The sequence below is a fragment of the Zootoca vivipara genome, chromosome 1 (genome assembly GCF_963506605.1).
Source record: "Zootoca vivipara chromosome 1, rZooViv1.1, whole genome shotgun sequence".
In the NCBI taxonomy this organism is placed as follows: Eukaryota; Metazoa; Chordata; class Lepidosauria; order Squamata; family Lacertidae; genus Zootoca; species Zootoca vivipara.
In genome coordinates this window covers 56,890,593-56,914,231 of record NC_083276.1, presented here as the reverse complement: position 1 = coordinate 56,914,231, position 23,639 = coordinate 56,890,593, and the positions used below count along the sequence as shown (strand labels likewise).

At 38.0% G+C, this 23,639-nt stretch overlaps 1 protein-coding gene across 10 annotated transcripts in view; it reads right to left on the bottom strand.

Annotated features, from left to right (window-relative positions):
* Positions 1-748: 748 nt before the first annotated feature.
* LOC118085760 (golgin subfamily B member 1) overlaps positions 749-23,639 on the bottom strand; it is a 48,587-nt gene continuing 25,696 nt past the window's right edge. For 4 of the 10 annotated variants that reach the window (XM_035116750.2, XM_035116769.2, XM_035116759.2 and 1 more), the window contains exons 17-25: positions 23,401-23,531; positions 20,368-20,477; positions 19,883-20,051; positions 19,167-19,271; positions 10,160-18,436; positions 4,690-4,784; positions 4,349-4,465; positions 2,944-3,055; positions 749-1,304 (exon numbers count right to left, since the gene is read on the bottom strand). In XM_035116750.2, coding sequence (XP_034972641.2) covers positions 1,146-1,304; positions 2,944-3,055; positions 4,349-4,465; positions 4,690-4,784; positions 10,160-18,436; positions 19,167-19,271; positions 19,883-20,051; positions 20,368-20,477; positions 23,401-23,531 — 9,275 coding nt within the window. In that variant the 3' untranslated portion in view covers positions 749-1,145. The other 6 variants (XM_035116732.2, XM_035116722.2, XM_035116741.2 and 3 more) reach the window with 4 other exon arrangements.

The following is a 23,639-nucleotide window of genomic DNA, read 5'->3' as shown; positions in this document are numbered from 1 at the left end:
AGTTACTTCACAAAATCCCTGAACTACTTCTTAAACTCTTCAATTTACTTTAAAGGCAGCTAGGTATTTGGCATGAGTTCAATAGTAAATGGAAACTACTACTCACACAAGCATAATAGTCCCCTCTCTGAAGTCTTTCTTCTAATAAGAAACAGAAAGCACTTGCAGTTGAGGACTTCGCAGTAGGCATGTTTTCTTCTTTTGAATGTTCACATATGACAACATAATCAGATGCTAGTTCAGTTGCTAGTAGTTTCCTTTGAGACTCAGCAGACAATTTCATTTTATGTGACATGTTTTAACAATCAGCTCTTTAGCTGTCACATTTCTTTAGACAATTCCTGGTTCAATCAAAACCATGGGCTCACTTGCCTTTCCCACCAAGTTTGCTTTCCAGGTGTTAATTTGCCATATAGGACCCAATACACAGAGAAGGAAAGCTATTTCTGCATGCATGTCTCTTTCTCAGTGTCAACATCTGCTGAGGTTATTATTGTATAAACATGTTGGATCTTTGAACAGCTGCCACTGTTTTGGAATTCCATGCCTTTAAAGTGATCTTTTCATGAAAATAATGGATTCCTGTAATTTCAGAGATGGTGCTTGGAACTACCTCCTCTTCCAACCATAATTTTACGGTAATAATATTTTTTTGTATTGTGATCACTACGGATCTATCTGATCTTGGAATCTTGAGAAATTATCGACCACATGCTATATTAGAATGATGCTATAATACAAGGACACAAACAGAATAAACACTTTATTTCAATATGCAAGGAACATTTTCAACCGTATTTGTGGATATCGGATAATTAAATAAAAACAATGGATAATTAAATAAAAACAACTTTGGCTTTGTCTCAATCTAGAAATACAAAATGAAAAAATGAACAAACAGCGGATAATTAAATAAAAACAACTTTGTCTCAATCTATCAATACAAAATGAATAAAGCACTCCATGGTCCTGGACTAGTTTCTGAGAAGCTCAGAGAGACAATTCTTCCTTGCAGGACAGACTGGCCCAGAATAGGCCCAGAGATGTGGCCTTTTGGGATGGTGGAGTTAAACAAAAAGAGTAGTTTGGCTAATATTTACATACTGATGATAATGGGGAAAGGTTGTCATTCTGAGCTTTTCCATTTATAAGATGCCTGTGAGACGCAAGAAAACAAAAAGATGCAGGACAACTAAGTAACTGAGAAATAAATAGCGAGATTTTGCCCTGCAAGTCAGCAATTGGGAGCGGCAAAGTCTTTGTCCCCGAATCCATCTCCTGAAAGAAATGGCTCCTCTTTTTACCTGTTCAGAAAAGAAGCATTTGATCCCATTAAATTAGCATTGGGCATTCATGCTTTCCAATCAAACCCACAAAAATAAACACAAAAGGTGGAATTAAATGAGAAAAAAATGTGTCATAGGTAAGTTGTAGGGTCTTTATTGCTTTCACATTGCAAGTGATCCACATCTATTCCATAAGATACTGAAGTATTTACAACACAACAACTTAGCATCATATTATGAACCTTGATGATTCTCCAGCAACCACTTGTAATGTGGAGCAGTGGTGCAGAGACCGATATATATAATGACTGACATCTTGTGTAATAAATGCTTTTCAATTTTTAAGAGCCCAGGTATGGATCATTTGTTTTCTGTGGCATTCCTATAGCAACTGTTGCATTTATATATATTTCATATAGTTATATACCAAAACCAGTTTACAAAAGATTACAAATACCATACATCTTTTGTTAAACACATACTCCTTTGGGATAAAAATATATAAAATAAATACAATACTAATCCTAGAAAGGCAAAACAACCCCAAAGCAGACACTTTAAAGACATCTGATAGGCCAGGAAAAGCCTATCAGAACAGCTGAGTCTTCAGTTGTCATCTGAAGCTCATCACATTTGCAGACTCCTATACTGCAAGAGAAGCAGCTTCCCAGAAGGTCAGTGCTGCCACAGCAAGGCCCACTTCTGAGATATCATTACTGAGGGCAGGAGAACAGATAACATGGTTCAGCAACAATCTGGGAATCTAAATTTCCCAAAATTGAGGTACGCTACAATTACAAATATGGGGAAATCTAGTATTCCCACCCCTCAACTTCACAGTGAAGGATTTTCCAAATTACTTCAGCTATGATCCAATACTCTTCCTATCTGCCCACACCCCATTTCCCACCCCTCATCACCAAGGGGAAAGCAAGCTTTCTAAGGCTTTCATTTTTTTGGTCACCCTGATTTGCAGAGGGAAAATAGACATGTATTAGGGGGTGATCTGAAGAGCCATGAGTGGTCGAGTGCTTGCACATAGGGTTTTAAAATGATCTTCTTTGACGCTGAAAGAAGTGCCCCATGGCCTCAAAAAAGATTCCTCTAAGGTTTGGTGCCCTCTGGAGGAACACCCAATGAGCCACCACCAGATCTGTACCTCTGTGCATGTAAAAGTACTTCTGTCTACTTATGGGGTAGAACAGGGTGAAGTAGGAATAGGATAGAAGCCTAGGTAATTTGGAATCAGAACAGAAACATGCTCCAATTTAATATCTGTATCTTTGAAACCATAATAGCTCACCTTCCCATACTCAAACATTTTTATGCTTGGCCAACCAACCAATCAACACAAGTCTAATCGATAAGAATGTATAGTTGTGTCCATTAACACTACCTGCTGATGTGACATAGGGCTAAAATAAATACCTTACACCTTAGCAAACTAATGGAGAAGTGTTCTGGGTTTTTTTAAAAAAAGTTGTACTGCTCTCTAATTCAATTGCTGGAAACAGTTTTAATATTCAGATATTTTAAAGGTTAACACCAGTATTTCAGCGAAAACCCTTTTGAAAATAAATGACTTACAATTTTGTATCAGTCATACACATTAAAGAAAATAATGTATCAGATTTACTTTTAAGATTTATAGGCTTACCTTTCGTACTACTGTAAGTTCGCTAGCATTGATGATGAAAGGTTGCCTTTCCTCTTCTTCTACCTGAAAAGCACATTGTTCAGATGCTGGCCTGGAATCAATCAGTTCAAGCCTAAAAAAAAAAAGAAATGCAAAAGGCTTATCAGATTCATGACACTTTTAAACTGCTATTTATCTATGCTGATCATTCTCTGAATTTTAACTTGGGATATCAGCACTTTTAAAGAACCTGGTTCATCTGAACTGAGTCAGATCCTGTAGTTAAATGAAACAGGTAATTTCCTTACAATTTTATTAACACTCCTTTATTAACGAGTAGTAACCTTTATTCTGGATACAGCAAGTAATTGGCTTTGAAGCCCATGCTGCTCACATCATGTTCATAAGCATGGGTGGGGTATACTGTAATATATAGGGCAGGATTCACAACAGGGCTTCCCCACTCTCCCTACCCCCACCCCATGGAATTGGTTCAGTGGACCCATGAGAACCTCAATAACAGCGGGGGGGGGGGATTTTTCTGCCTAGGTTTGGAGACTCCATTCAATCTACAGCAATAGATGTATGAGATGTATGTGTCAAATATGGAGCACTTATTGAGTCTTATTGATAAATTGCTCCAATACAATCAGTGTTGGTAACTGTTTAGGGATCATATTCTGTTGGGCTTGGCCAGCACTGGTGGTGGGCAGGAACATGAAGAAGCACACATATACTTATCACGTATATACACACACATACGAATCCAATGCATCTCTCAAACAAACAAACAAACAAACCCCACCCATCTGGCCAGGCCTCCCCAGCATGTGAGTTTAACACATGGACACATGCATTCATACCAACATTCATGCTCTTAGACAGCCGTTATTGCATCCATTCTCCCCTCCTCCCAGCTCAGCTCCTACTTGCCTTTCTCTCAGATACAGTCTTTCACTATTGCCCCATCTGATTAGCTGGGTCGTCAGGTCTGCAGTCTGGGGCCATGACATTGGCTGCAGTGGACAAAGGAAGCCCTACTGATTAGCCATCAGCTGGGTTCATGAAGAAGACTGCTGTCCCAGCACACTGGGCTGCATCTGGAGTGTTGTGGGGGGGTTAAAGCAGCACAAGGACAGTAATATTTATACATGGGGATTGGGATCACTGCGGGGGTGGAAGGTTTTAACTTCACCCTTCCCCCAGCATTCCTGATGCAGCCAGCAATCTTCCCCATGAACCAGTCTGACAGTTGACCAGCTGTACACTGAAGAAAGGGGAGCCAGGTCCCCTGAAAGTTTGGTGGGCTGCACTGAGAGTGACCAAAGGTTGCATGCATGGGCACATTACAGGTTGCCTGTTTGTGGACTACCAATATCAGCACAGTTCGAGATCAGCCCCAAATACCTTTCACACGTGTTGCTACCTTTTAATTTGTTCTTCCAAGAGCCCGAGGGCCTCTTCCGCAGCTTCCCGTCTATTCCTCTCTTCTGAGAGAGTCCCCATTAATTCCAATAAGGTTGGTTCTTGCCTCTGTGCAAGCCTAGAACAAACCCAAATTCCAAAGGAGGAAAAAAATAATGCAAAGCAAAACTAGTTTGCTTTCTGTAGTAGTTTGTTCCTATTGGATTATTGTACAGTAATTATTCATCTTAGGTGGTTAAAATTTATGATATGATAATCTTACATCTTATCAAGAGAAATGAGCTCTAGGTTTAAGACCAGTTAATAAAACATACTTTACAAATGAGCAGAAATAATTCTGACCTTCCATTGATTTCAATGAAGTCCATGTTGTCTATGTCAATGACTTCAGCTTTTTCTTGAGGAGCTCCTGGAGGAAATGCTGCTTGAGTCTCACCCTAAACAGAGCAATAAGGATATGCTGCTTATGTGGAAACTTCATAAAATCAAAAGATTGTTTGTCTAGTAAAGTTAACTTATTTCACGACATAGTACTGTATGCAAACACTTCCATGTAGCTGTTTATATTAATTCCAAAATGAATAATTAAACTAGGAAGGATGCATGCCCACAATTGTTAGGAAGACTTCTGGAACGCAGGGGGGAAACTGGGTGCACGACAGAAGTGATAGCTCTGAAGAACTATGGAGTGGAGTGAAAGCAAACTATGGATAAGAAACTGGTTCCTGGTTTAATCAGACCTGAATGTCTTTCTTAAGAGAGGAAATCTCTGTCAGCAGACTTGAATGTTTTTCTTAAAGGTGGAAATCTTTGTCAGCCTGGACCCTGGAAAGCAGAACTGTTAACAAGACCTAAGACAGTATATCAGTGTGAAGAAAATGTGGTTAGCAGCACTAGGCAAACCTCATGAGCGTTCTTGTACCCTGAGAAGACTTGAGAGGAGATCAATTTCATAAAACAATGTTTCTCAAAGGGTGTAGTGCAGGAAAGAATGACACGTGTGGCAGGAAGATTCAAGAGCAATCAAAGAAACATTTAAACATTTCAGTGTAGGATAGTAGAGTTTACGGTAGTATAGTATCAATTTTTAAAAAATGCAGAATATGGTTAGATATGGAGTCTGTCTCAAATTAGACCTAATATATATGAGATTACTGGGCAAAAGCAAGCTCACACCTCTCATTGAGTTTGTACACGTACTTAAAGTATTTATGTAAGGGGCTCGTTTATAATTCTATTTTGGGATTGATTCATGTTCTTATATAGCTGCATTGCTTTATACTTTTTGGATGTCCTATGATCACATTTTATTCTGTGAACTGTCCTGAGACCTCTGGGTATAGTGTGGTAAATAAATTCTAATAAAAATAAAATAATAATATAAATTAGCTGTGTTAGCTGTTTCTTTTGGTTTTCCAATTATTTCTTAAGAATAAAAAATTGGAGTGGCACAAGCAAATTTTAATCTGAAAGTGTGGCCCAGATAAAAAGTTCGAGAACTACTGTCCTAAAACAACACACAACTATTTCTGCTGGTATCTGCCCTTGACCTACCATTTGCCAATACAGTCGTACCTTGGAAGTCGAACAGAATCCATTCCGGAAGTTCGTTCAACTTCCAAAACTTTCAGAAACCAAAGTGTGGCTTCTGATTGGCTGCAGGAAGCTCCTGCAGCAAATAGGAAGCCGCGGAAGCCGCACCAGATGTTCGGCTTCCAAAAATCGTTCAAAAACCAGAACACTCACTTCCGGGTTTCTATTGTTCAGGAGCCAATTTGTTCGGGACCCAAGGCATTTGAGATCCAAGGTATGACTGTATAAACAATATTATACTGTTATGGTTGCTTTTTCCCCTCCTCAAGAATCCAAAAGAAAGGCTGGAATGAGAGTGCTGCTGTCTTTGATCCTTGGCTTTAAAAGAGAAGTTGTGTGATATTATTTGAGCTGTGGAGAAAACACCCATACTACTGTCCAACCTGAAAGACGTTAGGTACAAAGCGTTTTCCCCACCCCTGATGATTCATTCTGGCTTGGAAAGTTTGAGCAAAATTCTTGTCTTCAATGTTTTTATCCCCTCCCTTTTTTGCATTTAATTAGAAAAAAAATGCAAGAAGAAACAGGTTTTGTACAGGCTAAGAAAAAAGCAGTCCCACAATATATAGTCCTCAGAAATTGATTTAAACTAGATTTTGTGCTAGGACAACACAACTATTTCTGCTGGTGTCTGCCCCTAACCAGCCATTTGCCAATAAACAATATTAAGCTGTTATAGTTGCTTTTTCTCCCTCCTCAAGAAGCTTAGGAACATCCAAAAGAAAGGCTGGAATGAGAGCACTGCTGCCTTGAAGTTGGTAGGGTAGAGCAAAAAGCATCTCTGTTGAGCTACAGGAACAGCAGTATAAACAAGAGAGAGACAATATGTTGAGCCAGAGAACAAATGGGTGGCAGAACTTGTTGGCCAACTCAGCAAAATGACGTTAATCTTGACCAACTGAGTAATTTAGAAAGGAAACTGAAATCAAAAGAGGATCAAATTCAATCTTTGCATCAAGAACAAGACAAGCTGCTGACCAATCTGAGACTGAACATCTGTTAAATGAACTGAGTACAGTCGTACCTTGGCTCTCGAACAGAAGTCCGTTCGACTTCCAAAAATGTTCGAAAACCAAGGTGCGGCTTCTGATTGGCTGCAGGAGCTTCCTGCACTCAATTGGAATCCGTGGAAGCTACATCAGACATTTGGCATTTGGGACCCAAAACGTGTGAGTACCAAGGCATTCGAGGTACCACTGTACTACTAAGGATGAATTATGTAGGCAGCAATCTGTCTGTGAAGAAAAGGACATTGCACTATCAAACATGAGGAAGGAGGTTGTTTTCCTCCAGGAGAAGATAGATAAATTAGAAAAAGAGGTTGAAAGTAATTGCAAGACACTGAAAACTGAATGTCAAAAAGCAGCAAAACTTTATCACAGCAGGTAGAAAAATATAAGAAAGAACTTGAACTCAGTCAAGTTGTGCTGACCAACCACCAGAAGGCCCTCAGAAAGCGGTTACAGAATTCAAAGCTACTATAGCTGAACAAAAAAGTATGTCTGATAAGAACTTGATCTATCTACAAGAGAAGGATCGTCTGCTTGCACAAATGCAGTTTGTGCTGAATGAGAGAGAAAAAATGCATAGAGAGGAACGTTCACAACTTTTCTTAACCATAGGTAAAGGTAAAGGGACTCCTGACCATTAGGTCCAGTCGCGGATGACTCTGGGGTTGCGGCGCTCATCTCGCTTTATTGGCCGAGGGAGCCGGCGTTTGTCCGCAGACAGTTTATCCAGGTCATGTGGCCAGCATGACTAAGCCGCTTCTGGCAAAACAGAGCAGCGCACAGAAATGCCGTTTACCTTCCTGCCGGAGCGGTACCTATTTATCTACTTGCACTTTGACGTGCTTTCGAACTGCTAGGTTGGCAGAAAATCTCAAAGGTGAAATAGCAAAGAGAGATGAAACATTCAAGAAAACGTATGGGTCGGAAGCTACCCTAACTACCAAAAGTTCCTGTAGTAACAATATACACCAACATAATGAAATTAATCCAGTCACCGAGCTGCAGAAAGACAAGGAAATCCTGCAAAAGAAACTTAAGGCGCTGCTTGTGGTCCACAAAGAAAGCACTTAACAAATTCAGAAGCAAAAAGAAGAGCATGCTAAGCTACTACGAGATTTTAATGAACTAACAAAAGACTTTGAGCTCATTAAAAAAATAAAAGAAAGCACTTCAGGAGATTCATCAGAGAAAGTGTGAAGAAGTTGACTCCAATTTATTGATTTTATACTCTCTGCAGAAAAGGTTGGACACTGATACATCTCTTCAGGGGAAAAAAGCAAAAAGCAGTCCCACAATATATAGTCCTCAGAAATTGATTAAATTGGATTTTGTGCTAGGACAACTCCCCAGGCAAGTTTGATCATGGAAAGGAAATAGTAAAATAATTTTCACAATTAACAACAAAGTCTGCCAAAAAGTCAAGAAGCAGCAAAGCATTTTAAAATTGTGTTGGAAAATATGAGACAAGAGAGAGAGGAATTCATAAGCAACCTAGAGAAATCAAATATAGAATTATTCAATATGAAAGAGAAGTTAAGACATGTCAGTGAAGAAAACAAGCAACTATTGATGGGATTAATTAAGAGCAACCATTTCCAATCCCTTGGACAAAATCATTAAAAATGATACAGAAATTGGTAATGCCATGTGGAACTTCTCTATTTCCATTGCATTGTTTTTTAAAAAAATTCTTTCAAATTCTGGGTGGAAAATCAGGTTTTTTTCTTAAGTCTGGACAAAACATGTTTCTTCTTGCATTTATTTCTAAATAAGTGCAAAGAAGGGAGGGTACTCCAACGTACTCACGGACCTCAAATCAATGTATCTAAGCCTCAGAAAACTTCTGGGGCACAGATAGATAAAACGATTGGTCTTACCTGAAGTGTAGATTTATGAGTAGGGACGCTGCAGCCAATGGGATGGGCTATGTCCTCATCACGTGACGCTAGGGAGGAGCAAAGAATTGTGTGAAGCAGGTTGGACTCCTCAGATTTCTGGATTCGCCAAGCAGCAAACACTGATGGAGTCACTGAAATAAAGGTCTGCCTACTTCTCTCCATGGCTCAAAAATCTAAAGGAAGAAATGTACTAGATATCTGAGTATGGCCAAAGGCTGCCTCAGCTGCAGACAACTAATCCAGTTTATAATGTCTGGAAAAAGTGGTGGTGGATGACCAGGTGGCCGCTTTACAGATATCTAGCAAGGGTGTGTTAGCCATGAAGGTTGTGGAGGTGGAAGCTGACCTTGTTGAGTGCAGAAGCACCTGAGTTGGCTGGGGCAATTTGAGGGAATCATAAGCAAAGAAAATACAGGCTCTAATCCACCTCACCAAAGTAGCACTGCTGACCCTAACCCCCAAGGATGATGGGTGAAAGGATAAAAATACAGAGTTTATCTTCTGGAAAGCCTTTGTCCTATGAATGTATACTTTCAGAGCTCTGCATGCGCCCAAGGAATGTCATGCTTCTTCCCTGGGATGTTTAGCATTAGGACAAAAGGTTGGCAGAACCAGTTCTTGTTGAACATGAAATCTAGAGAGGAAGGAAGGAAGGAAGGAAGGAAGGAAGGAAGGAAGGAAGGAAGGAAGGAAGGAAGGAAGGAAGGAAGGAAGGAAGGAAGGAAGGAAGGGTCCTACTGTACATAAAACCACCTTGTCTTTATGAAAAACACGTGTTGAGCTGTCGAAAGAGCAGAAAGTTATGACACTTGTCTAGCTGTGGTGATAGGCACCAAGAAAGACTTTAAATGAGAGGTTTGAGGAGAAGTTTGTTTTTGTTTGTTTGTTAAAGATAGAAATCTAGAGAAAATGACAAGGAGGGAAATTTAACTGAAGATGAGATGAAACAAGGTAGACTTATCTAACGAAAAAGGAGAGCCAGGAGGAATGACTGCTGCGTCAGGCAGGAGGAAAAAACTCAGGAGTCAAGCCTGCTTCACACAATTCTTTGCTCCTCACATGATGAGGACATAGCCCATCCCATTGGCTCCAGCATCCCACGAAGTAAATCTACTCACACAGGAGGTCCAGCTCCTCTCATTACAGCTCTGGCAGGGCAAGACAAAGGATACCTTCTCTGCCAATGAAGTTGGCTCCTTGCTTGCTAATGATCCACACTTTGCTGCTCATGCTTCTCTTAATACTTCCAGTGTCACTGCCAGAAAAAGCTCCCTGGTCCCCTTATGAGGAAACAAGGCAAGCTGCTTTTACCTGCTGAAGGCTGAACTCCAACTGGCTCTCATATTCTCTCTTTTGATTTGATATTCTGTTTTCTTTCTTTTTAAGTTCATTTTTACTACGTAGGTTGTCATTTGCAAGTCGCTCTATTTCAGATTTTGACTCATACAGTGAAATATTCTGTAAATATAGTTTTTCAGTTAGCTTCTGCAGCTCTTCATTTGATTTGGCGAGCTTTCCTTCTGCACTGTTTAAATCTTTCTCAATTTTTTCACTTTCTGAATGTGACAATTTCACAGATTTTTCCAAGTCCAGTATCATCTCCTGGTATTTAATAGAATCCTTTTGCAACTGGTTGATCTCCTGTTGTTTTCCCCTCAAAAGTTCTTGTAACTCTTTAGTTTTGTTCTTTGTCTCATGATTGTCTCTCTGAGCAGTTTTCAGCTTTTCTTCAAATACTCTGGCCAGATGCTGCTGCTCTTCTTTTTCTCTTATTGTGTTGCATTTCTCTGCTTTCAAATTTTCCAACTGCTCTACAAGGAGGCTGTTTTGTATCTGTGTGGCTTTCAGTCTATCTGTTGTTTGATCCAATTTTTTGATGTGGTTGAGCAACTCGGTCTCCAAAAATTCTCTCTCATTTTTTACTTTGTAAGATGTTTCTTGAACATTTTCTAATTCTTCTTGTAAGAGACATTTATCATCCTCTAATATTTTAATTCTTTCACCAAGACTGACTATTTCCTGATTAAGATTTTTACAATCATTTTCCAACTTTGATAAAAAGCTTTTATTCTGATGCAGAGATTTTTCAGCATCTTTCAACCTTTCTAACAAAGTTTTGTTCTCTTGCTTTAAGATCAGCATGCTTTTCTCTTTTTCTGAAATCCCCTCATTTAACAAATGAATGTGTTTTAATAATGACTCTCTTTCACAGAGGGAATCACTTATCTTGGACTGTACATCAGACTTGTTCAATTCCAACCGTGTTTGGAGGTCCCTGAGAGCAGATTTTGTTAGACTAAAATCCTTAGAAAGCTCCTCATTTTCCTTCTCTGTTTTTTCCAAGGTTTGCTTTAAAATCTCAGAAACTTCCTTTAATTGCTTATTTTCCTCCATTAGCTGCTTGCTCTGAAGCACAGATTCATCAATTTTTCTTTGATAGTCTTCCAAGCACAACTTGTGCTCAGATGCTTGCTTTTCAGCTGCAATCTTTAGTTCACTTATTTCCTTCTGTTTAGATTCAGTCAGCTGTTTCAGTTGTTCCTTTACTTGTACACTTTCATCAGCTGCTTTCTGAAGCAGCTCCTTCAGTTTATGTGTATCAGATTCTCTCTCATTTACTCTGTGAAGAGCTTCCTGCTTTTCTTTTCTAGTGACATCAATAATGTGCCTCATTTCTGCTATTTTACTACTAATATTCTCATAGGCCTGAAGCAGAGATTCATACTCTTGCTTTAATTCACTGTGTTTAGCTTTCCAACCTGTTAATTCAACTGTCTGAGAATCTTTTAAGGAATTCAATTGAAAAGAAAAAGCTTCCTTCTCTTGCCCTATGGTCTGCATGGTAGACTTCAGACTCTCACAAGCAGCAGTTAGGTTTTCATTTTCAATTAATAATCTAGCATTTTCTGCCACAAGAGTCTCCTCTTTATACAGTGCAGTACTCAAGTTTTGTTTTTCTCTATCCAACTCAGACATCAGCTGTCCATAGGTGTGAACCTTACTAATCAACTCTTTGTTTTCCAAAACTAGTAACTCCATTTGATCTTTAAGAGTTTTGTTTTCCTTCAATGCTTCTTTACGTGATATTAAAGCAGCTTGGAGCTTTCTTTGGAGACGTTCCCTGTTTTTCTCTTCAGCATCATACTTCTGCAGTTGAGGTTGATAGCTTCTGCCATTTACATTTTCTTCTATCTGTTCCCGAGACATTTCTGTTGGTAGGGGATCTTGATCACCTATTCTTTCAGTTGATGTTTTTATTCCTGTATTAGTGACATCTAGCAATTCTCTTTCTGTGTAAGTGACATCATCCAATGAACTACAGAAGTCTGGGCCTTGAACACTGTTCTCCGGCACATTATCAGAATGCGGCCACACAGTTTTTGTGTCCTCCCTTACACCTGCCACATTTTTGTATGCACTAGAAACTGGCAAAACCTTCTCACGCAGCATATTGAATTCCATCAATAGTTGCTTGTTTTCTTCACTGGGATGTTTATCAGTTTCTTTCAGACTTGATAGGTGATCTTCATGTTGTTTGTGGAGTTTACTTTTTTCATTATTCATAGTTTCAACCATAGTTTTAACAGCTTGCAATTCATTTTTATGAGATTCTAGTTGTTGCTTAAGCAGACCTTGTTCAATCAACATATTGTCTCTCTCTTGTTTATACTGCTGTTCCTGTTGCTCAACAGAGATCTTCAGTTTTACTGCTTCTTGCTGTACACTACCAAGTTCAAGTGACTTCTCTTTTAACTCTTCCTTAAGCTTTTCTTTTTCTTCCATAAGTCTAGCATAGTTATCATGAAGTTTCGCCATCTCAGACTCTTCCATTGTCATCATACTTACCATCTTTCCTGATTTTCCAACCCTGACATCACCCTTCACATTTAGCTCCCCAGACTCTAATGTTTTCTGCTGAGCATTTTCACTGTGCCTAAGAGATGTATCAGTGTCCAACCTTTTCTGCAGAGAGTATAAAAGCAATAAATTAGAGTCAACTTCTTCACACTTTCTCTGATGAATCTCTTGGAGTGCTTTCTTTTCTTTTTTAATGAGCTCAAAGTCTTTTGTTAGTTCATTAAAATCTCGTAGCAGCTTAGCATGCTCTTCTTTTTGTTTCTGAATTTGTTTAGTGCTTTCTTTGCGGACCACAAGCAGTGCCTTAAGTTTCTTTTGCAGGATTTCCTTGTCTTTCTGCAGCTCAGTGACTGGATTAATTTCATTAGGTTGGTGTGTATTGTTACTACAGGAACTTTCGGTATTTAGGGTAGCTTCTGACCCATTCGTTTTCTCGAATGTTTCATCTCTCTTTGCTATTTCACCTTTGAGATTTTCTATGGTTAAGAAAAGTTGTGAACGTTCCTCTCGATGGATTTTCTCTCTCTCATTCAGCACAGACTGCATTTGTGCAAGCAGACAATCCTTCTCTTGTAGATAGATCAAGTTCTTATCAGACATACTTTTTTGTTCAGCTATAGTAGCTTTGAATTCTGTAACTGCTTTCTCCAGCTGCTCCAAGTGTTCTGCCTTGGCTGATAAGGTTTGACTTGTGTCATTTATCTTCACATCTTTTTCTAACAATTGTGTCTTCAGTCCTTCAAGTTGGGATTCGAGATCTTTGTTGTGAGCCTCAGTATTTTCAACCTGTTTTACTAAGTCATTAATTTGCTCCCGAAAATATTCTGTCTTTTTATTAAGCTTCTCATTTTTCTGAATTAAGTCCTTTCTTACTAGCAAAGATGCCTGAAGCTTCTTTTTCAGATTTTCCTTTTCTTTATTTATTTTTTCCAAAGTAATATTTAGCTGCGCCTTCTCACTCACCAAGTCTTTTATGGTAGCTTCTTTGTTGGTCAACACAACTTGACTGAGTTCAAGTTCTTTCTTATATTCTTCTACCTGCTGTGATAATGTACTTACCTCTTCTGTCATGCTCTTCCTTATGGCTTCTAGTTGTTGCAATTCAATAGCAAGCACATTTTTTTCCTCAGAGAATTTTACCATTTCATTAGACATGGATTCCATGACTTGAGTAACTGAGCAATCCTTTTCTTTTAACTGCTGGCTTAGAGAAGTAATTAAATCCTTCTGTTGGTTAGTTTGGGAACTAAAGTTTTCTATTATCTGATTTTTATGCTCTATTTCTTCTAAAAGTTTTGCTGCTTTTTGACATTCACTGTTCAGTGTCTTGCAACTACTTTCAAGCTCTTTTTCTAATTTATCTATCTTCTCATGGAGGAAAACAACATCCTTCCTCATGTTTGATAATGCAATGTCCTTTTCTTCACAGACAGATTGCTGCCTACATAATTCATCCTTAGCAGTACTCAGTTCATTTAAGAGATATTCAATCTCAGATTGGTCAGCAGCTTTTGCCTTTTTAAAGTCATTCTGCATCAACTCTTTCTCTTCCTTCAAGGACAACATGCTTTCTAGCTGATTATTCAGGTGATGTACTTCTTCTTCTCTCTCTAAAATAGTCTGCTGCAGTGCCATTGCTTCAGCTTCTTTGCTGATAATAGTATCTATCACAGTAGAGAATTTTTCCAATACAGTCTTAGCTACTTGCTGACCAGCATCACTGTCACTGTCTTTGAGGAAGTACTTACTACCTGACAATGCAGAAAGATGTTTGGACAACTCTGTTTGAATAATGTCCTGTTCTTGATGCAAAGATTGAATTTGATCCTCTTTTGATTTCAGATTCCTTTCTAAATTACTCAGTTGCTCAAGATTAACGTTATTTTGCTGAGTTGCCCTCGCAAGTTCTGCTACCCATCTGTTCTCTGACTCAAGGAGATTTTGCTCTAGCTTTTCAACCTTAAACTTCAATTCATCAACTTCTTCACTCTTTGTACTAACCTGTAACTGCATCTGCTCTTTCTTATTCGCCAGCTGCAAAGCGACAGCATCTTGGTGCATTTGCAATTCATTCTCACTGGCTTCTAATTTTTCATGAAGTTCTTTTAGCTCTTTAGATTTTTTCTCTAAATTCTTCTGGTACTTAAGCAAGTTTTTGTTTTCCAGATTCAGTTTATCAAAGTTCTCTTGTAAAATAGCCTTATCATTTATTAAAGAATCTATTTGTTGTTGCAATTTTTCTATGACCTCAGACTTTAAATATTCAATATGATTAGCCTGTTCAGTGCATTTTTCCTGTACAACCTGTAGAGCTCTCTCTCTCTCTTGAATATTTTGCTTCCACAGCTCAACTTGTTCTAATGCTTTATGGTGCTCTGATTTTGCAGATTCAATTTCTACTATCAAAGTGTCAATTTTCATCTGGCTACTGGCAATGCTTCCATCCTTCTCTTGCAAAAGCTTTTTTATTGTAGCAGCACTTTTTTCTAGTTCTCCTCTAAGTAGCTCAGTATCGTTGGTAAGAGCCTGAACATTGCTTTCTGCTAGTTGAACACCGATATCTTTAAGAAAGCCAGTGATAATCTCTTCTTTTTTAGTCAGGGAAGCAGAGAGTTCATTTTTCTGTTCATACAGAGCATCAAATTTTCCCTGCAAAGTTAAGAAAATGTTTTCTTTTTCCTCGGCTAGTTCTTTTAACTTTTGATTTTCTTGGTTCAGTTCATTTCTTTGACTATGAAGTTGAGAAATTAACTGTGACATTTCTTCATTTATTTTTAGTTCCCCTCTTAGGGTTTTCACAAGATTAGTAGGATCCAAAACAGAAGCCTCTTTTTCTGCTAGCACTTGGCTAATGTCATTTATTAATTTATTCTGATCACTTATTTCCTTTTTCAAACAAATATTTGATTCTTCTGCATTGGTAGCTTGCTTCTTCAAAGTCTCACATTCATTCTTTTTATCTTGAAGTTCAGCCTTCAGTTCATTGTTAATCACTGAAATGTTATTCACTGCTAACTCCTTCTCCAAAATGATTGCTTTTAATCTTTCTGCTTCAGAGGTCAACGACTGTACAAGTTTATGCTGCACAGAGGAAGTCTCAGAAATACATGTTTGTAAATTAACACATTCCTTCTCCTTTTGTTTTAAAAAGTTGTTTTTCTCTGTAATTGATTTGTTTAATACTTCATTGTTTTCTATCATATTTTTAAGTTGACTCTGGAGATCAGAAATTATTTCCATATTCTCAGACAGTTGAACTCTAAGAAAATTAGACTCATCAGATTTACTTTTAAGTAATTTTAACTCTTGATCTTGTTTCTTCAATTTATTCTCTTTCTCTTGCACTTCCTGTGTAAGTTGACTAACTTCACTATCTAGAACCTGTACTTGGCTTTGCAAATCTGAAATAATTTGCAAATTATGCTTTTCACCTACATCTTTGTTTTCTTTCATTTCCTGAATCAAAACTTCCCTCTGGGAAAGAAGAGCCTCTTTATCACAAAAACTGCTTTTTAGTGTTTTCATTTCACTAACTAAGGTATCAATTTGGTCCATAAAAACTAAAATATTATTAGTTTTCTGAGATAATTGTGCACTCAAGGGCACTAGTCCTTCACAATTTTTCATTAATGTAGCACTGGCTATTTCTATATCTGCTTTCAATTTTTCATTTTCTAATTTCAGCATATGAGCTTCATGTTTTGTGGACACAATTTCAGACTGATGTTGTGTTAACTGATGCTGAAAAGCATCACATTCATTTGACTTAGCACTGCAAACAGCCAAAGCACTATCTTTTTCATGTTTCAAAACATCCACTTCTTTGACTAATAGTGCTAGCTGATCATTTAATATAGTACACTCTTCTGTTTTTTGTGAAATCTGCCTGCAAAGATCCTCAAACTCCACCCCTTTCAATAATAGAGTATAGTCTTTTTCTTCAAGCTGTTGAGATAGCTTTATGTTATCACATTTAAGCTTTTCTACTTCTTTTTCTAACACAGTCACGATAGCTTGTTTTTCTTTTACTTGCTTAAGTAATGCATCACCATGCTCAGTTTTTTCTTCAATAGATCTGCTTTTTATTTTAAGCTCCTTTTCTAAGTCTTTAACCTGTATCTGTAATGATGAGGTTTTTTCCTCCTCCTGACTGAGCTGTTGGACCACCTTATCATACTCTGACAAAAGCAATGCTTTGTTTTGCTGCTCATCCTTTAACTGAGTGATATAAGACTGATTTTCTTTCTCTAATTCCTTTGTTATCTCTCTGCTTCTGGAAAGCTCATCAGCTAATATGCCACACTGTTTCTCTTTCCCCAGTAACTGCTCTGCAATTGAATTTTCTTTTTGCTTTACAAGGCCTGAGAGTTCTTCAACTTTCCTTCTTAAAGTCTCTTTATCGTGGCTGACCTCTGAAAGCATTTTCTGGTGTTCTGTGGCATTGGCACACATCTTACTCTCCAACTCAGCCATGGATTGAGCACGCATCAACAGTTCACACTCTTTAACATCCAGTAATTTTGACAAACTCTCGTTCTCACTAATCAGCTGTTGCTTCTCTTTCTCCAAAGTATGTATCTCATTTCTAAGATTTTCACTGGCTTTAAGCTGATCTGCAAAATCTTTTTCTTTCTGCTCAAGAGCTGCTTGTAACTGCTTGTTAGTCATGATGGCAGTTTGTCTTTCGGTCTCCATCTTATTAATTATTTCATGTTTTTCATGCAGCTCATTATTAACATCCCTCCACTGCATTTCCTTGGTATTCAGTTCTCCAACTAACTTAAGCTTTTCCTTTTCATTTTGCTGCTCGGCAACTTTAAGCTTGTCTTTTAGGCATATTATGATTTCTGCTTTTTCTTGCAGTGACTTTTTGACAATTTCTAGATGCTCAGTATGCTCAGCAAGTTGTCTGGATAAATTAGCTAAATCTTCATCTTTTTTAGCATTTTCTAAAGTAAGCTGGTTGTGAGAATCTTTCACTGATTTCATCTCACTCATAAAACTTTGTTCTTTGTTTTCTTTTTCTTTTAGTAATTTGTTCAATTTCTCCTTTGCAGAGATATGTTCATCGATCTGGGATTTAAGATGGTCTGTTTCCTCCTTACATTTTATTTCTGTTTCTTGCAATTTTTTAGCTGATTTACTTATTTGTTCTTTAAGCAACTTAATTTGTGACTCACACTCCATGAGTTTGTTGTTGTAAGTAACATCACGAGTCTTGATTGCAGAATGAAGATCTTTAACCGTTTGGCTTGTCTCTTTGATTTGCCTAACAAATTCTTCATTTTCTTTGGTTTTAGTCATGTTTTCAATTTTCACCTCTGCCAGTTCTGATTTTATTGCACTTAACTGCTCAGAAAGTTCCGAAAGCTTTCTGCCTGCATTGTTCACATCTTCGGTTTGTACATCTGTCAGCAACTGGGCTCCCCTTTCAGCCTTGGACAGTGCTTCTTCCATGTCTCGCATTTCATCCTCTTTGCACTTGATCTGGCATTTCAGAATATTAATCTGCTCAGAATACACATTTATATTTGAAGTAATAGAAGAAATTTCTTTGTCTTTCTCAGCTAAAACCTCTCTGAGGTTGTCAAATTCTCTTTCACGCCTCTGGAGGTCATGAATTAGTTGAGACCTCTCTTCTAAATGACTTGTGTTTAATCTATCAAGTTCTTCATTTGTCTGCTCAAGATCCAGTTGCATTAATTCTATGGCAGCATCCTGTTTCATGGTCTGAAAACAAAAATAAAGGGAATAAAAGTCTAAGCGCTCAAAATTTAACATTAACTCACAGTACCATTTGTAATTGGAATCCAAAAATATGTTTAGGTTCACCCGGAAAACCATATTCTTGAGGAAGTAGCAAAGGGATGGTTCTAACCCAATTTAATTTTCCTTCTCTTCCCCCCTTGGATGAGTGACCACCTCCTATTTCCATAAAATATGCTGTTGCCATATACTGCTTCTTTTAACTGTTGTCATATCTTATCGTAGACTATATCATACGTACATGATATGATGCCTATAACATATACTGTTGCCATCTTGCTTTGTTTCAACTACATTTTGATATGAGGCATGGAGAGCTGCTTTTCAGGAAAAATGAGCCTATAAGTTTCCTTGGGCTAATGAAATGACTTTTACAGTTCTGTTTATAGTTATTAGAATTATTTTATTGCTCACATATTAAATATATCACTAAACAGACAATGGTTTGTATCTAATGAAGTTGCTCTGTTCATCCAAGGACTTCCACTTGCACAACTTGCCCTTCCTCTACTACCCCTGCATGCCTCCACTTCACACCTGTTCCGGGAGGGCCTGGAGCAAATTGGGAGGGGGGAAGAAAGAGGGGAGGGTGAATTATGTTTCCAAATCAGAAATCCTTGCACAAACTGGACAACTTCATTGGAACCAACCTATTTATGTAAGAAGCCACAACAAAAAGTTTACCCTTTTTTACCTTTTCTTGAAAGGCAGTTATTTTTTCTGTTAGTACAGTAATAACTGCTTTCTGTTCTGCACACTCTTCTCCATAAGCGCTGCACTTCTTCAGGACATCTTCCAGCTAGTTTCAGGAAGGGAAACATTATTCACTGTTTTCAATTGTGACAATTCAATTCAATTGTGACAAAGGAACAATATTGTCCATTATATAAGTATAAAAATTAAATAAGTATTTTAAAAAAATCTTTAAAAATGTGTTATAAACACTGACAACTGGGAAACACTGGCCTGCAAGTGCTCCAGTTGGAGAACAGCCTTTACCAAAGGTGTCATGGGCTTTGAAGAAATTTGATCTCAGGACGCAAGGGAGAAACGTGCTAAGAGGAAGGCACGCTTGGCAAATCCACACCGTGATCAACTCCCACCTGGAAACCACTGTCCCCACTGTGGAAGGATGTGTGGATCCAGAATTGGCTTCCACAGTCACTTATGTACCCATTGTTTAAATCGTGTTTATGGAAGACACCCTACGGAAATTTACTTAACTTTGCCACTGTTTATAATATGCTCTGGTTGTTGGTTCACACATAGGGGGATTGTAGGGATTTCCAAAATGTCAGGGGAGGGAGCGATGAAATGTTCAAAGAACTACTGAGTATTTACCAAAGATGGCAAATTGATTGACGCAGAACACAATACAACTTGACTGACTGAGAACTGTAAACAACTCACCTTTTGTTCCCTCTGCAAAAGCTTTTCACTTAGTTCTTTGTTTAGAAGGTCTCTCTCATGAATTGACTTTCTCATGTCTTCTGCCTGTTCTAGCTTTTCATTTGTACTTGAAAGTTTCTGCTCCTTTTCCCCAAGCAAAGTTTCAAGCAAGCCATTTCTTTCATTTAATCTGCCAGTAAAAGAAAGGATCAAATATATTATGATAAACATTCTCAAATATATGTGGACATCAATTGAACTATGGGAAACATTTGGAGACATAGCTCCCTGTCTATATCCAAAAGCAACATCAACTATTCTATAAATTACAAGAAAAATAACTAAGCATGAAAATAATCTTTATGAAAGGGTTTCCCCCCTTCAATTACCTGCAGCAGGTAAAAGTTTAAAAATATTTGACAACATATACACCAATGTTTGGATCTCAATAACATTGGGGTATAGGGTAGGGGGGCTGGGGAGGGACTATAAATGTTCTATTTTACCCTTTCAGTTGTTCATTCAAACTGGAAACAAGAACTTGGTGTTTTTCTGCATCACGTGCTTGCTGGTTGCGCAGCTGTGTAAGCTGGGACTGTAAACGGTCATTTTCATTCTGTAAGAAAATAATTTACACAGCTGGTACTTGCACTGACTATAAAAAAAGGGTTATCTAAACTACGTGAGTTAGACTCTACCATTATAGCTCATTTACTACCAGCAAAATGCCATCAGAAATCCTTGTTCCCAGTAGAAACAGTGAGATTCCTTTTGAAATGCCTCATTTCTGGTGATCTTATCCTGTGACAACCAACATGGAAAGAGACATCCTATAATATAGATTTCATATAAAAGCACACCATGTAAACATGCAATGTGTGGGAGGAGCTTACTTTTAACAGATGTGGCTAAAAACAAGGGATGTTTTGAAGAAGCTCCAGTGATGCCTAACAGAATTTTAATTTTAGCATAACTTATCCACACAGAATTCACTGAATTATATTTGTTTTTCTTTGCACTTGTCCAAAAATCAACCAGTGTGTGAAGTAGCAAAGTGTAAAATAAATTCTGGAATGTAATCCACAGTGTATGAAGCAAGCTCCACTGACACAGTCAACATCTAAATATATTACTCTACCCAGCTTCACAAAACTAACACACAAGATTAAACTGCAAAAACACACCATCCAAAACCAGAAGAAGCTCAGAAAAATCCAAAATTGTCATTAAATGCTGGGTAGGTTAGACACAAAATATCACTTCTATGTAAAATAAACTATCACTTGGGAATGGGCAGGACACACCTGTACAGCCCTCAATAGCTGCCCTTCTTCCTCTACACCAAATGTCACCTGTATTGAAATGTTCTGTTACAATGCAATATACATTGACATTCTGCTGCATGAGAAAATATTTTAAGCGACCCCTCATTATACACATACATTTTAGTATGTTAAGGGAGTTATTAGTCAGACCTTTAGACGAACATATTAATATTTAAAATTACACAGTATTTGTATAAAACTTAGAAAACTAAGTTCATTGTATGTTTTTCTTGTTTTTCATGAAGACTTATGGCTTTCATGGTTCTGTTTTGGGGCTACAGTATATTGTCAACAACACTGCACATTCACCATTCATTTACACACACACCTGGGTAATTTATTCCTGTTGTAATAGTACTTGGCATCTTGTTGGGTGAGATGGAGCTGATACACAAATGTCCTGGCCACAAACACATACAGGAATGGGGCGGAACAGGTGTCAGAGAAGTTGGCATGGGGACACATGAGTGAAGCCAATCTAGTGCGCCTGCTGGTGCACTTGCACCACCCAGGAAGCAACAGTAACCCATCTTCCAAGAAGCTAGAGCAACTGCTCTGTGCTACCCATTATGCTGCTTCTGCATTTTCTTCAACCAACAACACACAGTCCTTCTTTTCCCAAGGACTTTGTACTGGCAGTTTAACTCATTAGCTATCAGAACATCTATGAGCTTTCCATGACTTCACAGTAATTCAGCCAATGAATGGGAAAGCTTATTTTAATAAAGTGTAGTCATTGCACCTGCAAACATTAGCTAGGGAGCAATAGATAAGAGTATCAGCCGATTGATTAGATGTAACTGATCAAAAGTACTCTTTATTCCTGCTGTCACTCGAGGATCCAGGAATGGAACTAGAAGCAGTAACAAACGCTAGTCTGCAAATCTGCTTTTTCAGATGGGGAGAGTATGGTCCTTTTTACTGCAAGTAAACCCACCTTCCTTGATCATAAGTGGCCCGTGATGCAACCTGTCTTGTTTGGCTTCAACTTCAATTTGTTGGCCTTCATCAAATCCTTTCTGCAATCCAACACTAATTAAGGATTTCCCCTATTGCACCTGGACATAGTATCTAAGAACAGAACTAGGTGTCATCAGCTTGTTGGTGACACTGCACACCAATCGCTCGGGACGGTCTCTCTCTTAGTGAGTTTGTGTACACTTTAATCAGTTACTGGTGACATACCCCATTTTCCCGAAAATAAGACATACCCATAAGCCGTAGTAGGATTTCTAAGCATTTGCAGAATATAAGCCATACCCCGAAAATAAGACATAGTGATAGCGCAGTTCTGGAGGGCGCCAAGGAAGAGGCGAGGCTGGACGCGTAATAAAAAATAAGACACCCCCTGAAAATAAGCCATAGTGTGTCTTCTTAAGGAAAAATAAATATAAGACAGTGTCTTATTTTCGGGGAAACACAGTAGTAAAACACCACAATGTAGTTTCCACAAAGTCATATAGTAGTCACCAATAGAAACTTCTTTGACTACCTGCTTAGGAGTGATGGTAAAAGGAATAAAGAAGTGAAACTTAAACCGTATGGATTCTATTCTTCTTTAACACATATGTAGATTATATGTTTTACCCTTTTTAATAAAATTTGATTTAAAATATGAAATAGCTGGTGACTCAGAAGCAATATCAAGTAGCTTCTCAAGATAGTTTTGAGGGCAAAACTGGATGTCAAACAGCAACCATATGCATTTTATCTACCGTATGTCTGCCCAATTCACATGTGAAGTGGCAGCAGAGAAGAGTCTATTTGTTACATAAAATGGTGCATTTCCCCCGCTTTATCTTTCTGCATTGTGTTCCTTTTCACAGTTTTGTTGCAGTCCAATTAACTTTCAAGGCTAGCTAGCAGAAAACAACTTAAAGCAACAAAGCGCAATGAGGTAGGGTAGGAATGATCACCTCTCTTTTGCACTCCTTTTCATGTAATGAATAAAACCCTATCTCACAGATTTAAGAGGCAGATATCCAGGCATTATTATTTAAACTGCATTTTGGTTAACAAAATGGAGACAGATTTAAGCATTATTTTGATCGAATAAAGTAAGAGAAAATAAGGTAAAATAAAGGTTTTGCTTTTATAAAGTTAAAATGTTGCTATTGTTGCATATCTCCCTCTTTTCTTAAAAAACACACACCCTATAATACTAGCAAGCATCTAAATGCCCTTCCTCACATTATTTCACATTCTGGCATGTACCTGAAGAGCTTCCAGTCTGCTCTGGAGCTGCAATCTATCTTCCAAGTCCCGGCAACGTTCCTCCAAGAAGAGAATTTGTTCTTGCAACTGATTTCTTTCCAATTCTAATTCTTCCACTACAGTCCGCAAACCTTTTTAATGTGAAACACACATTTTATTTGAACTGCCACCAATTTAAAGACATTTTACTTAATTCATAGTATGACATAATCCATTAGTTGCTTAATTAAAGCTTTTAA